We start from the raw sequence: 17213 nt of genomic DNA on the forward strand, positions 1-17213 counted from the left end.
ATTTTTTACTCCTCCTTTACTATAGTCCGACATATGGCCTATTATACTTCTGTTCTCAGCCGCAAGCGCAAGTAAGAAATCGAGTGATGGAATTGTGGTTCTCTCTTTAAAGTAATGATTTGCCAATGATTTCCTGTTGCGTATTAATGTATGGGTATTTCGACTAACAGGAAGGAATTTGGCCAAGCATTTATAGCTTGCTACTTATCATTTGTTGCCTTTAACCGTATTAAACTATAACGAGTTTAAATTAATAGTTATTAATAAACTAGTTGCCTAAAAAATCTTACATTTTCCAGCAAATTAAAAAAATACCAAAAAATTTCACAAATTTTGTAGATAAATTTTTCGATGAGGCATGTCACGTTACGAAGGAACAAATATATGTTATTTTCATACTAGAAGTTTAAAATTTTAACCTTAAAAATTATGTTTTTTAATTAATATTTATATTTATAATTATTATATAATTATAAATATTAATTATTTAATTATAAATTATATAATTATCCAACCGTAAATAATTATATATTCTTTTAAGATTAAAACGATCCTGAGTGGTTTCATCATAAGAGGTTACTTGGGAAAGTGGACTTTGCTGATTAAGTGCGTTGGCTTAATATTGTCTGTGTCGGCCGGTCTAAGTTTGGGAAAGGAGGGCCCTATGGTACATATTGCTTGTGCTATAGGTAACTAAATTTCCATTTTTGTCAAATTCATTATCTAACAATTTTTAGGTAATATTTTGTCATATCTATTTCCGAAATATGGCAGAAATGAGGCCAAAAAACGTGAAATTTTGTCGGCGTCAGCAGCTGCCGGAGTATCGGTTGCTTTTGGAGCTCCGATTGGTGGAGTGCTTTTCAGTTTAGAAGAGGTAAGTTGATTTTTACGAAGAAACTCACCAAAGCGTTCCATAGAAAAGTCTTACAGGGCGGCCGTGAAAAAATCACAAGATTTCTCGAACGAGCATACCCGAAGGCCTCGGCTGTGCAAGCATACGAACTACTCCTATATAGTTGTAAGTCGAAGGGAAAAAATCACTCCGGGCGCACATGGAAAAGCAGTTGGAAATAGGAAACTTTGAAACTCAACAACTTCATATTTAAAGTAATAAAACATTTTCGACTGCACAAAGTCAAATATAAGCTCAAAAACCATGAGAATGAATTTAAAATGAAAAATTCATTTTTTGGACGCTTAAGTGGATTTCTTCATGTGGCGTCATCCCAACTAAAACTATGCCCCAAACCACTGCCAACCCCAAAGAACTGCCCTCCCCTCTAAAAAAAAATTGCTCGGAACCGTCGATTTTTGTGCTGAGAAGGGCACATTTTACGCCTATTTTCAGCTTGACCACTTGGCCCCTAAAATGTTAAATTGAAAGGGGACACCCCTTTCACTGACTGACTCAATTTTGAAGACTGACTGACCCAATTTTGAAGATCTTTTGACTTTGAGTACGACTGCAAACTTTGAGGCCTCTACTGTCATGCCTGTTGAAATGACAGTTTGTCAAATAGATTACCTATTTTTTAAGTTTAAGTAACCACAAAAATTAGCCGCTTTAAATTTCGGGACTAATGATGGCCAGAAAATGTTTAAAATAGGCTGTTAGTCGAGTTTGAAAAAGAGAATCGCAAAATAAGTATGATTTTTTTGTACTGTTTCTCTAGGATGCTAGTTGGAGCCATAGCTACATGGCCAAGGACTGCAATTTCAAAGTTTTCATTTCGTACAGGTTTTTCTTTTTCACGTTTTCTGTTGCAAAATGATCTAGCGTCTGTCAATTTTCTCTACTACTAATTTTGGCACCTTTATGGGTCAAAGAATGATCAGGTTAAATTTCATTATCAGTTATCACGGCTGCAGCTCTTGCGCAATAGTTTCTAATGTAAAAAAAAACATTAATTTCAAATCCTTGTAACGTGAACATTATTTTGGAAATTCTTAAAAACTTTGTGTTTAAGACTTGTATGAAATGAAATGTACAAAACGTATAGATGATTGATAGGTACAAAAAATGATTTTTTTTTTGTTATTGTTATTGTTTGTAAAGTACTCATTAAATGTTACCTGCATTATAAATTTATTTCAGTAAATTTTTAAAATTTTTGTAAGATTAAATTAAGGTTTCAGTTAGCAGTTGTTGCGATTTTTATTTACAATAACCTAATTTTTTTTGTTTGACAAACTGTAATTTCTACAGGAATGATAGTAGAGGCCTCAAATTTGGTAATTGTAGTCAAGGTCAAAAGATCTTCAAAATAGTGTATCAGTCTGCAGCACGCCTTTTTATTTGACATTTTGGGGGCGAATCTTATCCCGTGGCGTTTAAGTGGCGAAGCTATAAATAGACGTAAAATGAGGTCCTCTCAACACAAAAATCGCCGAGATTTTTTTTTGGGAAAAAAAGGGGGGTATATTTGCGGTGGATAGTTTAAGTTGGGACATCCTGTATATAAATATACTCTAATTTCTTTGATTGCAAAGTAAGAAATAAGTTAGAATCACCATTTACTACTCACTAAGGAGGTTTATATAATAAAAAGATACTTGTGTGTGAGCCACTAAGATGTAAACGAAATATTTAAATGAAAGAGTTTGTACACATAGCAGCTTCCTTATTAGTCAGAAGTGACATTATACAATTGGTCAAAAATAAAAATTAAATCTTGACTCTTAGTAAAAATTTGAATAACGCCCTGGGCCTTTTGACTGAAAATTCGTGGCGCTAATTAATATTTGTGACATTCAAGTTAAATTTGCCACCAGTGAGAAAGAAGGATATTGCATAAGATATTCAAGCGGTAGCTACTGGAATTAAGATATCTTGAACTTGATTGATATGTGGATGGCTTCAATTTTTTGTATGTTCTTATTTGATTTAAAATGCAATATATAAACTGTTCAACAATCGAACTGGATATTTTATAAATTACCGAAATTTGCCTAAAAAAATAAAATTCATCAAGTTGCGTTTTATGCTATGCTAAGTAAATCCTGTTGATAGCAAATATTTTTTGTCGTTTTTTCCTTTTTTCCATACATTCTTATCTCTTTTGAAGAATTCAGTTTCAAAATCCTAGCAATTTAGTCACATAAAGTGCTTGTAGAGACTTTATTATTCTCATTGTTACCAATAAATCTCTTTACTTTCTTAAAAATAATGGTTCTACGACGGTTAGAAACAGTGCAACTCGAGCAATTAGTACGTTGGCTACAGGAGGGCCTAACTCAAGAAGAAGTTGCTAACCGGCTAAATGTGTCCCAAAGTGTGAGTCGTGCATGGAATCGATATGTAGAGACTGGGTCTGCAGTTTACAGGCATGGTGGAGGCCGAGAACGTGCTACAACTCATGCTCAAGACCGCTATATAACAGTAACCGCAAGAAGAAACCGAACATTTACGGCTTCGAGAATTAACAGCTACTTAAGGCATGCTACTGGGAGGGTAATTTCAGACTGTTAGAAGAAGATTACATGCGTCCAATTTAGGACCCAGACGACGTGCCACACATCCACGGGAGAACATCGTGCATGCAGAAATCGGTGGGCAATAGAACACAGTAATTGAAATTTTCAAAACTGGAGGTCTTGTATGAGTCCAGATTTCAGCTACATATGTGTGATGGTCGAATTTTGGTGTGGAGGGAAAGAGGACAGCGATACCATGAAAATTTGATGGCGCCCACTACCCTTTTTGGTGGCGGTTCAGTTTGCGTTTGGGGAGGCATATGTTTCGATGGCCGCACCGATTTAGTGGTGTTAAGAAATGAAACAATGAACGCTATACGATATAGAGACATTATTATAGAGAACATAATTGTACCATTTTTTGGTGCAATAGGCGAGGAATTCATTTTAATCGATGATAATGCGCGCCCGCACCGTGCGAGAATTGTCAATGATCGCATTGAATTTCATGGCATTACCAGAATGGACTTGCCACCACATTCACCCGACATGAATTCCATTGAACATGTATGGGCCGAAATGTCTCGAAGATTAAACCACCTCGAACAGCCACCTCTAACCTTAGAACAACCAGCCAATCAATTACCGGAAATATGGCAAAAAATTCCTTAACACTACATTAATAACTTAATAAGAACTATGCCAAACAGGGTGACAGCACTAAGACGAGCCAGGGGTCGACCCACGAGGTATTAATTTTCATGACAGGACTTTGAGGCACGCTTTACAGGGTGTAATTTTATTTTAATTTTTCCTGTTGTGTGTTAAAAATTTAAATTTTTTAGGAGATATCTGTTTATTTAATTTTTTTTTGGGCTATTGTGAGTGAACTTAATAGAGATTTATTTATTACATTTAATTTTGTTTTATTGTAAATCATTGACAAACTAAAATTGCAGATTTTTATAATATCCAGTTCGATTGTTGAGCAGTGCATTTAAAATCTTTTAAGTATCTAGTACATATGTTTTACATCAAAATTTTATACAAATTAAATAAGTTAATGGTGTTGCCTTGAATTGATATATTGAATATTTGACTATGCGAGCGCGACTCGGCGTCAAGCGTCAAGCTTAATGCGTAAAAATGTCATATCTTTAGGATGGTCTAAAAAATTCAATATTTATATTGCCCACTTTTAAATTACATACAGAATTTATTTTCTTTGAAATGTTTTTGCCGAAAAAAAAATCACAATATACTAATCTACATTTCTTCGAACATGCCCTTATTTATTTATTATCGATTTTACTTAATTTGAATAATACACTGTATAAATAAGAATATTGCTCTTTAGTTTATTCTGTTTATCATTCTTTTAGGTCAGTTACTATTTTCCTCTCAAAACCCTTTGGAGATCTTTCTTTTGTGCCCTAATCGCCGCATTTGTCCTTCGTTCCATCAACCCATTCGGCAACGAACATTCTGTTCTCTTCTACGTCCAATATAACAAGCCCTGGATATTTTTTGAACTAATACCATTTATTGGACTTGGAATCATTGGGGTAATTAAATATTTAAAGCCTAAATAATTTGTAATTGTTCATTTGTTTTCTTTAGGGTATTATCGCATCAATATTCATCAAAGCCAACATATATTGGTGCAGATACAGGAAGTTTTCGAAATTGGGTCAGTATCCTGTAACGGAAGTGTTGGTAGTGACTGCTTTAACTGCTCTTATTGCTTTTCCCAATCCCTATACTCGTATGAGCACTAGTGAGTTGATATATCTCCTGTTCAGTCAGTGCGGTATTGCTAATTCTGATCTTTTATGGTGAGTTTATTGACTATTTTGCGTTATTACTGTAATAACGTTTAAAATTTTTAGCAATTACGATAGAAACTTTACTAATGCAAAATCAGAGATCGATTTGGCCAAAGCAGGAGATGGAGTTTATCAAGCCATCTGGCTTTTGATCATTGCATTATTTTTGAAGCTTGTCATGACCGTATTTACTTTTGGTATTAAGGTAAGCCTAACAAATACACAATTTTGCATTGAAATATTGAAAATGTAATCATTTTAAGGTTCCATCCGGTTTGTTTCTACCATCCCTTTGTTTAGGTGCAATTGTAGGGAGAATAGTCGGTATTTTTATGGAGCAATTAGCGTATAAATACCCAAAAAGTTGGTTTTTTAGTGGAGAGTGTTCGAGTATGGGTGGCTGTATAACACCTGGGTAAGTTAAATGTTAAGTATTTTGTTTGTAAGTACAAATGCATTCTTGAAGTGGATCTGGCTATAATATAGAACAAAAATAATCATTTTTCATGTAAACATTGCAGCTGTGTAGTGTAAGGGTTTGATGATAATGAGTAAACTTATCGAAATGCATTACTCTTGACTAAAAGATTAGCATTTTGATTTGAGGAGAAGTCTTCCCGTCCTTCCTAACCCTCTATAAAATGTATTTTGTAATAATATAGCGTTTTTTATAATTTTTTGTTATATATTGCTGCATTTGCAACTTATTCTGGATTTATTTTGGAGTTGTATTACCTATACAAATCAAACAAACTTCTTAATTTAATTGTCAATCTTATTAAATTTTCAGTGTGGTGGCAAACAGACTGGACATATTCTGGTCTGTATTTGCCAAGTTTGATTTGCTTATTTGCCTTGATTTATTTACCAACCCGTACCGTGATGGTGAATATGCAGGAGAAACCTTAATTATTGTAATTTTTTAAACATTTTAAAAAGATGCATAACTTCTATTTGCTTATACAGGTCTTTCGGCAAGAGACCTGAAGTTATATAGAAGATTCTAGCAAAAACCATAATTTACGGATCTTTATCACCCTGTAGAGAAATACAAAGTGGGTGTAGCAAAAATGCATTTTTTTTTAATTCATCTGTAACGTCTGAGCTACCCGGTATTTTTTACGCATTTATTTGCTTATGGTGGCCTATCTGACATTTGGGACTACCAAAAACAAGTCTGGTGAGGCTTTAGTAAAATTTTCGGAAAATTCTAACTAATGTAAAAGATCTTTGAAACATTGTGGTGTGGTATCGAGGCTAATAAACTCAACATGTTACCTCATGCCTCTCCTCACCTCAGTCCCCGCGACAGATGGATGTGACGTCACCCGGCGGCCAGCTCCAAATGCCCGTATCAAGCGCTCTCTCTCCTACTCCTTTTAATCTGTATAACACTGTTCTTTTCTGCTTCACATTTTAAAAGCATTTTAATTATTCTATATAGTTATAGGTGTTTTAATTAAATAACGACTTTAAAAGAACATTTATAATTTTTATATAATTATAATATTAAGATTTAATTATGCGCAGCCGGTGATTTTTAGTAAGTATTCAAAGTATTAATTATTTTTTTGAAGCAAAATGGCGTAATAAATTGGCGGTTCATACTAAAAATATTTTTTGAATTTGATTATTGATCTCATATTCTCATTACATAGGGTGCTTTGGGAGAAAAAGACTTATATTTAAAGGGATATTTTGTAAGTTGAAAAAGTTTATGATGTAAACACTTCCAGTAATACACATTCTTTTCGAGTTACAGTTACTTAAAAAAAAGTTTTTCTTATACTAATTGGAAAACGCGAAATAACTTTTTTTTTTTGATTTGTTAATAAGGTTTATAGGATATAAATTTTTGTAAAAAAATAAACAAATTACATATTTCATAATTTATTCAAATCATTATAAAAAAAATTATGAAAAAATTAATTCCGCCTGATAAAAATAATAAATTTTTTTGGACAAAAAGACGAATTTATTACAGAATCTGAAATTATTTTATTAGATTTTTTTTAATTTTAGTCATATATTTGTCATCGGGTACAATAATTTACTAAGTTTATTTTCATAGGTTAAAAATAATCGCACCTTTTTTGAAAAGAGAAATGCGAATATATGTATATTGTTTAATAATACGTAGGTACCATTCAAACACTGATGGTAGATCAATATATTTATAAAGATTAACACAAATACAAAAAATATAATCTTAATAATAAACGTATAACATCAAGTAACAACTTTCTTCATTTTTTTTTTAAATTTTGTCATGGTTTGCGGTAGATTTTCTTTTAATGCCCCTTTCTTGTTTGGATATTTCGTTCAGATATTTCATTCTGATGAACAATCTCTGTCTTAGATAACATGTAGCCGCTTTCAAATCTCTGTCCTTATATAACATAATAAGTGTGTAGACTCATGAAGGCATATTATAGCAATGCTCAATTTGGGTTTTATAGGAATGTTGTTCTAAATCAGTATAATATATCACTAATAAATATATGTAAATATCACTACTTTATTTAATACACTCTTGCAACTAACAAATATTGTTTACTTAAATTTTTCACGCCAAATCGAGTCCAATATAAAAGAATACTAAACACTGAACTTTAACTGTCTGTTTTTAAAACTCAAAATATCATACACCAATCACAACGCATTAATCCTCACTTCAAACGTCTTTTAATACATAAATATGCAGCAAAAAGATAAAAAAACAACCGTACACCACAGAGCAGCCCGGCAGACGAGGTCGCCAGACAACGTCACTACTTCCGCCTCGTCCGCGCTTTCCCCTCACCCAAAAACTGTTCAACGAGACAACCTGTTGAGTTTATTAGCCTTGGTGTGGTATGGCGGAACAGTAAATTTATTTTCTTAACTTATATAACGTTATTTAAGTGAAGAGTTTGATGTATGATCGATTTTTTTGTCCGTATATCAGTCCGCAACATACATTTTGTATCTTCTGTATTTAATTTTTGTCACGTCTATATATGAAATCGCAACATAGAAAGTGTAAAAGTGCCACTTTTTTGCATACTTGATTTTTTAAATTAATGTTTAGAAAGTTTTCATTAAAACGTAAATCCTAATTTATCAAACGCCCTAAAATTTTCCCGCCTATTATATTTGATAAGGAAGAGTTTTTTAAAGTGATAAAGAAATTTGATATTACTCTGGGCTTGTTGTATTTCTGACGAATAAAATCAAGGGTAGAGTTATTTGTCGTCGGTTTATGCTTTAATTTCGCAGATTTCCTGTTACTTCTGTAGAAACATAAGTAATATATATGTCGCAGCCTTCTACTGTAATCGGTCATTACATGAAAAGTCTGGCCTTTTCACTAACGCTGAAACAGCGACAGCAGCCAAACACTGAAACAAATAACTGTTACGCCGAAAGACTATAAATTTTAGAAGTTACGTGTAACGTCAGCGTGCTTCGGCCGCTTGATGAAAACGAGCAAAATTACGTTAGATGTCCGACTGTATTGGACGTTTCATGTACCGCTTCGAATCTACTTTGCACTTGCTGAATCAACATCAACGAAATAACTCACATACTAACCTCAAAATGACGGCGGCCGAGAGTGTTATTGTGACACAACAAACACAATTCTACAAAAAATTAGAACAGTTTTATTCCCAGAAACCTCTACGAAAGTCTTACACAAAGCACAAAATTGAAACAGTTATACAGGAAATTAAATGTGTTATTGTGACACAACAAACGCAATTCTACAAGAAATTAGAACAGTTTTATTCCCAGAAACCTCTACGAAAGTCTTACACAAAGCACAAAATTGAAACAGTTATACAGGAAATTGTAGCAGCTAAGCAGAAACCGTAAGTACTTAGCTCATTCTTATAGATTGTTTAGGTTAGGTTTATATCCGGGATTTGCCGGGTTTCTCGTGGACTCGTGATTTGTACAGTGTACACTGTGAATTAATTCATGCTATTACAAAAACATATCCCCACTGTTAGTAGGTACTACCTGCTAACCTATCATTTTGAAATTTTATACACTTGTGTAGTTTGGATAGCAATATTTAGATATACAGGGTGTCCTAATATTCCGTAGACATCGAACTAACACGTATTTTTGAAATTAAAATAAGTCGATTGGAGACAATTTACCTCTATACAAAAGTGCTTCATTTGTCTGTTAGAGCTTAGTTTTCGAGATGCAGGGTGTTAAAGTTTTTATAAAAAAATCGTTTTTTGTTCATTAGTCAAAAACAATTTCTCCGATTTTGATGAAACTTGGTACAGTTGATAGCAGTAATAAAGGGCTACTTTCTATGCAATTAGATTTTGTTTTATATAATAAAAATATCAAACTGTGTTTTTATTGTTAAACTTTGATGCCTTCTAACGGACAAACGAAGCACTTTTGTATAGAGTTAAATTGTCTCCAATCGACTTATTTTAATTCCAAAAATACGTGGCAGTTCGATGTCTACGGAATATTAGGACACCCTGTATATCTAAATATTGCTATCCAAACTACACAAGTGTATAAAATTTCAAAATGATAGGTTAGCAGGTAGTACCTACTAACAGTGGGGATATGTTTTTGTAATAGCATGAATTAATTCACAGTGTACACTGTACAAATCACGAGTCCACGAGAAACCCGGCAAATCCCGGATATAAACCTAGCCTAAACAATCTATAAGAATGAGCTAAGTACTTACGGTTTCTGCTTAGCTGCTACAATTTCCTGTATAACTGTTTCAATTTTGAGCTTTGTGTAAGGCTTTCGTAGAGGTTTCTGGGAATAAAACTCCACGGATTATTGGGGCAACCCGTATAATGTTAGGTATACAGGATGGCCCAATAGTGTGGCAAAGTTAGCTTTTTAGAAAAAATTTTTCCTAGAAAAGTTTTATGGGAAGCATTGTACTTTCGCAGGAAATTATTCTTACCTACACAGGGGGTTCTATAATAGCGAGGCACAAGACAATTTTAATTATTTGAAGTTTGTTTCTCTATTTTTTCTAAAATAGGTTTCTGTCTTAGAGGAAGAAAAGAAAGGCGCGAATACTGTTTGCTGCAGACATATGATGTTATGACCATTTCTGACCAATCACATTTAATAAAGAAACATAAAAGCGAGGATGAAATCGAGTTTGTAGTGGCGTACGAAGATTTATTTGAGAAATTATGTGATTATTATATCAACAAAACAGGGCACGGTGGTCGCGTTAAAATGGAAGTAGCTCTCAAAAATAAATTGAGTATCCCACGTCCGGCCATAGAATCTTTTGTTCAATGCTGCAAAAGCTGCAATGAAAAGAAACATGGCAGACAAAAAATTGTAGTACGTTCTATTGTAAGCAAAGATTTTAATGAAAGAGGGCACGTGGACCTGATAGATTTTCAATCGCTTCCCGACAAGCAATTCAAATGGATAATGAATTATCAAGATCATGCCGCAAAATTCGTATTCTTACGACCAATGGAAACCAAACGTGCCGAGGAAGTTGCTTCCAACTTATTAAGTATTTTTCTGTTAATAGGAGCCCCGAAAATTCTCCAGAGCGACAACGGTCGCGAGTTTGTAAATAAGGTTATACTTGAATTGAAAGAGTTATGGCCTGAATGCATTATAGTACACGGTCGTCCTAGACACCCCCAGAGTCAAGGCAGCATTGAACGCTCAAACCAAGACGTTGAGAACATGATTCGAGCTTAGATGTCTGACACGAATAGCAAAAGATGGTCGGTAGGGCTTCAGTTTGTGCAATGGCAAAAGAATATCTCATTTCACGGAACAATAGGACGGTCTCCGTATAAAGCACTTTTAGGCTGTGAATCTAAAGTTGGTCTATCTTCTAGTAACATCCCCTCAGAGCTTGCAAAAACATTAACTTCCGAAGAAGAGCTTATGAAAATTATAAATAACGAAGAAGATTCAGTTGTGGAAATATCGGATGCACATGAAAGTCTCGCTGATGAAGATACCGACATTACCAATATTGTGTTTTGCTCGGAGGAAAAAAGATCTGAAGAAGCAATTTGCGAAAATTGTTTACGTGTTGTTAATATTACTGAAGTTTGTCAACAAGGATCTTCAGTACTGTGCAATTTATGTTCCGCTAGCAAAAACATCTCTGAGGAACGCGACAAAGCTAGAAATAAAACTGAAGAAGCAGCCAAAAAAATGTTGAGCAATTCGGCAAAAAAATTGCCGACTTTCAATGTGATGAATGAAATTCAGGTGGTCAAGGCTTTCTCAAATGTTCGTGTAAACCCAGCAAGCAACAGTGTACTAAAAAAAAGTGTATCTGTAAAAAAAATAGCGTACTTTGTAACAGTCGGTGCCATAATAGCTTGCCGTGTTTTAATAAGTAACTTATCATTTGTTTACTTTGATTAATATATGCGTGTTTTACTTTCTTTTATATTTTTGCTCTCGAACTGTAGCTAGCCTCTATTGATTTATTTTTGTAATAAAATTTATTTTGAGGTTGGTATGTTTGTTATTTCGTTGATGTTGATTCAGCAAGTGCAAAGTAGATTCGAAGCGTTACATGAAACGTCCAATACAGTCGGACACCTAACGTAATTTTGCTCGTTTTCATCAAGCGGCCGAATCACGCTGACGTTACACGTAACTTCTAAAATTTATAGTCTTTCGGCGTAACAGTTATCTGTTTCAGTGTTTGGCAGCGTTTCATGAAAATGCCAGACTTTTCATGTAATGACCGATTACAGTAGAAGGCTGCGACATATATATAAGAAAATATTTCATTCATAGTTAGTATTTCATTCAGAGTACATCGAAACCGTAGAATTTTTCGAGTTGTAGATTTACTAATTTCGCGAGGAGCAGCTGATCATTCATATTAAATGCTTTGGAGAAATCCAATAATATATACATTTAGGTCCCTTAGATTTCTCATTGACACCAGAAGATTTCTTAATAATTGGTGAGTTGTTCTGTCTTAGTAATTTGTTTTGTACTTTTGTTAGGATGTAATTTTAGGTATAGCTTTAGAAGGATTAAGAGATTATAAAAACACGATTATAATCTGAAATCTTATTAGAAGAAAAAATTTTGAAGTAGTGTACGATATCCTTATTACTTTATAAGAATTGGATCTAGTAAACTGTTACTTCTGTTGTCTAATCGAGTAGATTGGTCCAATAATAGGGAAAGGCTCGAAAGTGTCTAAAACGGGGTTTTGTAATATTAAACATCGTAACTTAAAACAAGAGTTCCTTAAGATATCCTCAGCCTAATAATAAATTTGATTTTATAACACTTCTGAGCTTTAAATGTGTTTTCACATAAGCGCCCATGCCGCCCCTCTTCCTCTCAAATACTTACGGTAAAATCTGTATCTTATATTGAGAATATTTATTGGAGTCAATATGCTCAAATTAAATACTCTCAATTAAATAATTAGGTTTTAGTTATCATGACTAAATCATATTCATTTTTCTAAAATTAAAATTTTAAAGCCGTTGAAGATGGTGAGACGTAAAAATGCATATTTAAATGCAATTTAATTATAAGTTTCAAACCTTATTAAAATTTCCGTTCAAACATGCGCGATTTAACAAGAAAAACTAGATTTTCCCGAACGTCTGTAATAATTATTACGTATTAGGTCAGTAGGCCTAAATAATCCTAAAAAATACACTTATAAACTACAACGTAAGGACAGAACAGTACAAAAACTATGAGAATAAGTAACGTCGTGACATTTTCACAACAATATAAAAAAAACTTTAAATATTCGCGCCTTTTGTCAAACCGTTTACCAAATACAGATTATAAATCGTTTTAAGATCTATTTTATAAAAATATTTTTGATTATTTTTACAAAATAGATGTTGAAATATTTTTATGATATATTAGGGGGCACCACAACGATGGTTAATGTTTTTTAATATGAAATGTAATTCTTTAATGCATTTGAAATAAGTATTGGTGAAAGAGAAATATCAAAAAAAGTTTTTTCTTAATTTGTATTGGAATTTTGTGTTCCTGTTCCCTCAGGAAGACGGTTATGGCCTATTAAAAGTTGAACGTTGTTATGGCTATTTAAAACATTTTCTGTGTCCTCGTAACCCTACCTAATACTCAGCGAGATTTTTTTTTCCAATAATTTGTATTGGAAATTGTATTGGGATATGTACTGTGTAGTAAGGTTTAGGAGTCCGATCTGACCACCGGATTAGAGACCAAATTCCGTCTTTAATCGTGTACCTGCAAATGGTTTACTAAAAGATTCGAAGAAAGGCGAATGTTACACGCATTTTTTTTTTTTTATTTTAAAATATATGACTTTTTTTATTACTTTTCTTTATGTATTTACTATTTTTTTATTCTCTTTTAGATTATATGCGATGGTAGGTGCAGCCGCAGTTCTCGGCGGAGTAACGCGAATGACGGTCTCCTTGGTGGTTATAATGTTCGAACTAACGGGTGGGGTGCGCTACATCGTGCCTCTTATGGCAGCAGCCATGGCCAGCAAGTGGGTGGGCGATGCTTTGGGCAGAGAGGGCATTTATGACGCCCATATTGCCCTAAACGGTTATCCGTTTTTGGATTCGAAGGACGAGTACAAACATACAAGTTTGGCTGCAGACGTAATGCAACCCAAGTAAGTTTTACTTATTTCTATCATTTAATGGCGACTCGATGATTTTTAAATAGTGGGTATTAATTAATCGAAGTAGATGTTTAAATTTGTAGAAGTAGTATAGTATTATATTTTAGGCTACCTTGTAAATTAAAATCAAGTCTTTAAAAGAGCAGTGTCATTTGCTCCCGCAATCTTCAAGAAGTATGCCTGCGCTATTTGCCATTTAGTAGTTTAGTTAAGAATTCAATTTCCGCAAGGTTAATGTTTTATTGCATGCTTCGCAATTCTTACGATATTTTCGTTTAGGGTTCGTTTTATTAATCGATGTTGTATGTCAAATTTCGATCGATATGCTATTGAAATACATTTTATTATAATTAACATAAGATTAAAATACAAACTTCAACTTTAAAAGATAAATAAAGTCAAATACATTCTTAAAAAATTAGTAAAATAAATAATATTCGTTGAGGTTGTTCAACGAGCATTTCATTAAGTTGGTAAATTAACTAACTGTTGGGCTTCACAGTATCCGAGCGGACCATAAAACTTTATCCTCATTTTCGTTAGTATTTTTGTGTTATAGAGTTCGAAGGGTTTTGTTAACTTATATAATATGTACTTAATATTTTATTAAAATTGCAGGCTTTTCTTGGGGATTGGTAAATTAGTTGAGTGACTCCGCAAAAAAAATTAAGTAGAGTTAAATTTGCTCACTTGCCGGGGAAGACCTTTACATTACCTCCTTTGCAAATGAGCCGTCCATGAAAAGTTATTTTTAATTAATATTAGTTCACTGGTTCTGTATTATAAAAAGCACGAATTGGGAAATCCTCATCTGTGTTTCGTACAGAGCGTATGATTTCCATTTTCCTACCATATTGTTACATAAAATACGATAACTTAATTTTATTGTGGTCAATTTCGCGTGACTGCCGTGTGATAGTTATTAAAAGAAAACGATGTTGGCTTCCATTAAACAGAATATTTTGTAATCAGCGAAATCTGCGGAATTAACTATTTATGAGAGATATAAGGGACTAACTGTAGATTATTTTCACTGCTTCTTACTTCTTTTACATATTCTTTTTTCTTGATACCAACTGTTCAATGGAAAAGTATTATTTTAGGAACCAGAAACACAATGAATTTTTTTTGTAAGAGAACAGAATTAACAGAATTATGCAAAGTTTAGAGCATGTGTACTGGTAGAGTAAAGAGTCGATTTTATTGTAATCCTATTGAATCTGCGCCTACGAAAGTACTTAATAGCTTAATTACAAAAGAGGAATTGATCTGGGTACTATTTTAATTTATAATTTAATGCTGTACTATATTTTTAAAGAATATAAAAAAAATCAGAATTGTCACATGATCCTATTTTTGTATTTAATAATTTTATTTTTTCTTACATAAGATCTCATTCATATCGGGTAAACTGGGAAGGTCGCGGAAAAAAAAAGTGGGCATGTGCGATCTAATGGCACCTGGCAACTGGTTGCTATGCTTACTGCTATTGAGGAATTTAACTCTCAATTAAACATAGAACCCGTGTGCCTCACATTGTATTTGATTGTGTCTAAAAGTATTGATTAATATTAAACTAATCAGTTTATAGGCTTAGTGCTCTATGATAATCATTATACAGGGTGTTACAAAATTCGGTGCAAATATTTTAAGAGCGTATTGTTGGAGCTTAAAAAATACTTTTTTTTCCTGTAAACATGTATCCTAAATTGCTTCCCATCAGAGCTACAGCCCGCGAAAATTGCTTGAAGAAAATCGATTATTTGGGACCGCAATTAGAATTATGCATCAATTCTTTTGAAAATTTGCATGTCTCCGTTTTTTGGTGCTCTTTTTATTCTTCACCCCAAAACTGCTGTAAATCAATTTTAGGGGAGGATTCAGGGGAGCTTACCGTTCTGATGGCTTGTATCTTATGTTTCTTATAAGAAATTTAACGAACTAGCAACATCATCTAGTTAGCCATGAAAAAATCTAAAATTTTTGCCTCTTGCATTTTTCCAATATAATTAAGCATTTCCGAGAAAATCGCTGATAACCGAAGGGGAAACATTTTAAAACCCGATTAAACTATCAAATTACAAAAAACGAAGTAGCCTGTGACTGCTTTAATTTTTGTTAAATCAAATTTTTTAATTTAAAGCAGGTCATTACTGAGTCTACACGACATAATTTTACCATAAACATTTCAAGTCTTATTGATCTAATAGTAACCAATCAAACCTCCAAAACAAAAAATTCGGGCTCTATAAATATATCAAAAAATATAACTGACATAATATGATATTTTTAGTATTAGATTTTCCTATGAATAATAAATAATAGCATTAAACGAATTTAACATAGAAATTACAAAAATATAGATATAAATAGTTACATTTGGACGCAAGTCAATTAAATTGGGATCAAATTTATTATACACCTGATATAGAAAGAAAATTGAAATTTTCAATAAAAATATAGTGTATTTAATAAACAGGTATGCGCCTCTTTTAATTAGAAATATACGCGATAAACCATTTACGCCGTGGATTACCAATAATATCAAATTGCTCATAAAGGAAGATATATATAGCCCACCGTAAATATTTAAAACAAAGAACTGACGCACGCTTGCAATTTTACAGACAAACAAGGAATTACACATGAAACAAACATGCCATTGCTAGTGAAAAAAATACTTACTTTAATTTAATATCTCAAAAAAACGGCAAAGAATTCTGGAGGGACACAAATAATTTAAATCTCGGCTGTAACAAGGATTCTGATCTTCCTGATACGTTTTTTGATTCAACTGCTATTAATAACTATTTTACAAATTTGAGTAATACAGCTAATACAACATCTAAGGAGAAAATACAATTTTATAAATCACATAAAAATGATAAGATCAAATATGAATGAAAATTTACTTAAAATTGTAACGACGCTTTTTCTTTAAAAGATTTACATCTCTGTATGCCTTTTTGTTTAAAGCCATTACTTAATATTATGAACAGTTGCATTTTTCAAAATTTTTATTCTACAATCTGGAAAAGGCAATTATAAAACCCGTAGCAAAAATCAGTAATCCAAAGCAATTCAAAGACCTCAGGTCTATAAGTATACTGCCGTTAGTATCCAAAATCTTGGAAAAATTTATTCAGCAACAAATTTGCATATATTAAATCACATTCTTTAATTCCTGAATGCCAGGCAGGTTTTAGAAAGAACTTTAGTACTTCTACCAGTTTGGTTAACCTTCTTAATGAAATCAGAAAAAAAATGAAGAAAAAAAAAGAATTAACAAGTCTTGGGTTGATTTTAGTAGAGCCTTCTATACTATAAGTCACCAA

General features: G+C 32.9%; 1 protein-coding gene across 2 annotated transcripts in view; it reads left to right on the top strand.

Moving 5' to 3' along the window:
- LOC126739413 (H(+)/Cl(-) exchange transporter 5) overlaps positions 1-17213 on the top strand; it is a 63978-nt gene that overhangs the window by 41187 nt on the left and 5578 nt on the right. For both annotated transcript variants that reach the window (XM_050445099.1, XM_050445091.1), the window contains 7 exons: positions 542-689; positions 738-877; positions 4800-4982; positions 5038-5252; positions 5307-5448; positions 5507-5658; positions 13603-13869. In XM_050445099.1, the coding sequence (XP_050301056.1) occupies positions 542-689; positions 738-877; positions 4800-4982; positions 5038-5252; positions 5307-5448; positions 5507-5658; positions 13603-13869 (1247 nt within the window). The remainder of the gene's footprint in view (positions 1-541; positions 690-737; positions 878-4799; positions 4983-5037; positions 5253-5306; positions 5449-5506; positions 5659-13602; positions 13870-17213) is intronic.

The sequence above is a fragment of the Anthonomus grandis genome, chromosome 1 (assembly GCF_022605725.1).
Source record: "Anthonomus grandis grandis chromosome 1, icAntGran1.3, whole genome shotgun sequence".
NCBI classification, from domain to species: domain Eukaryota; kingdom Metazoa; phylum Arthropoda; class Insecta; order Coleoptera; family Curculionidae; genus Anthonomus; species Anthonomus grandis.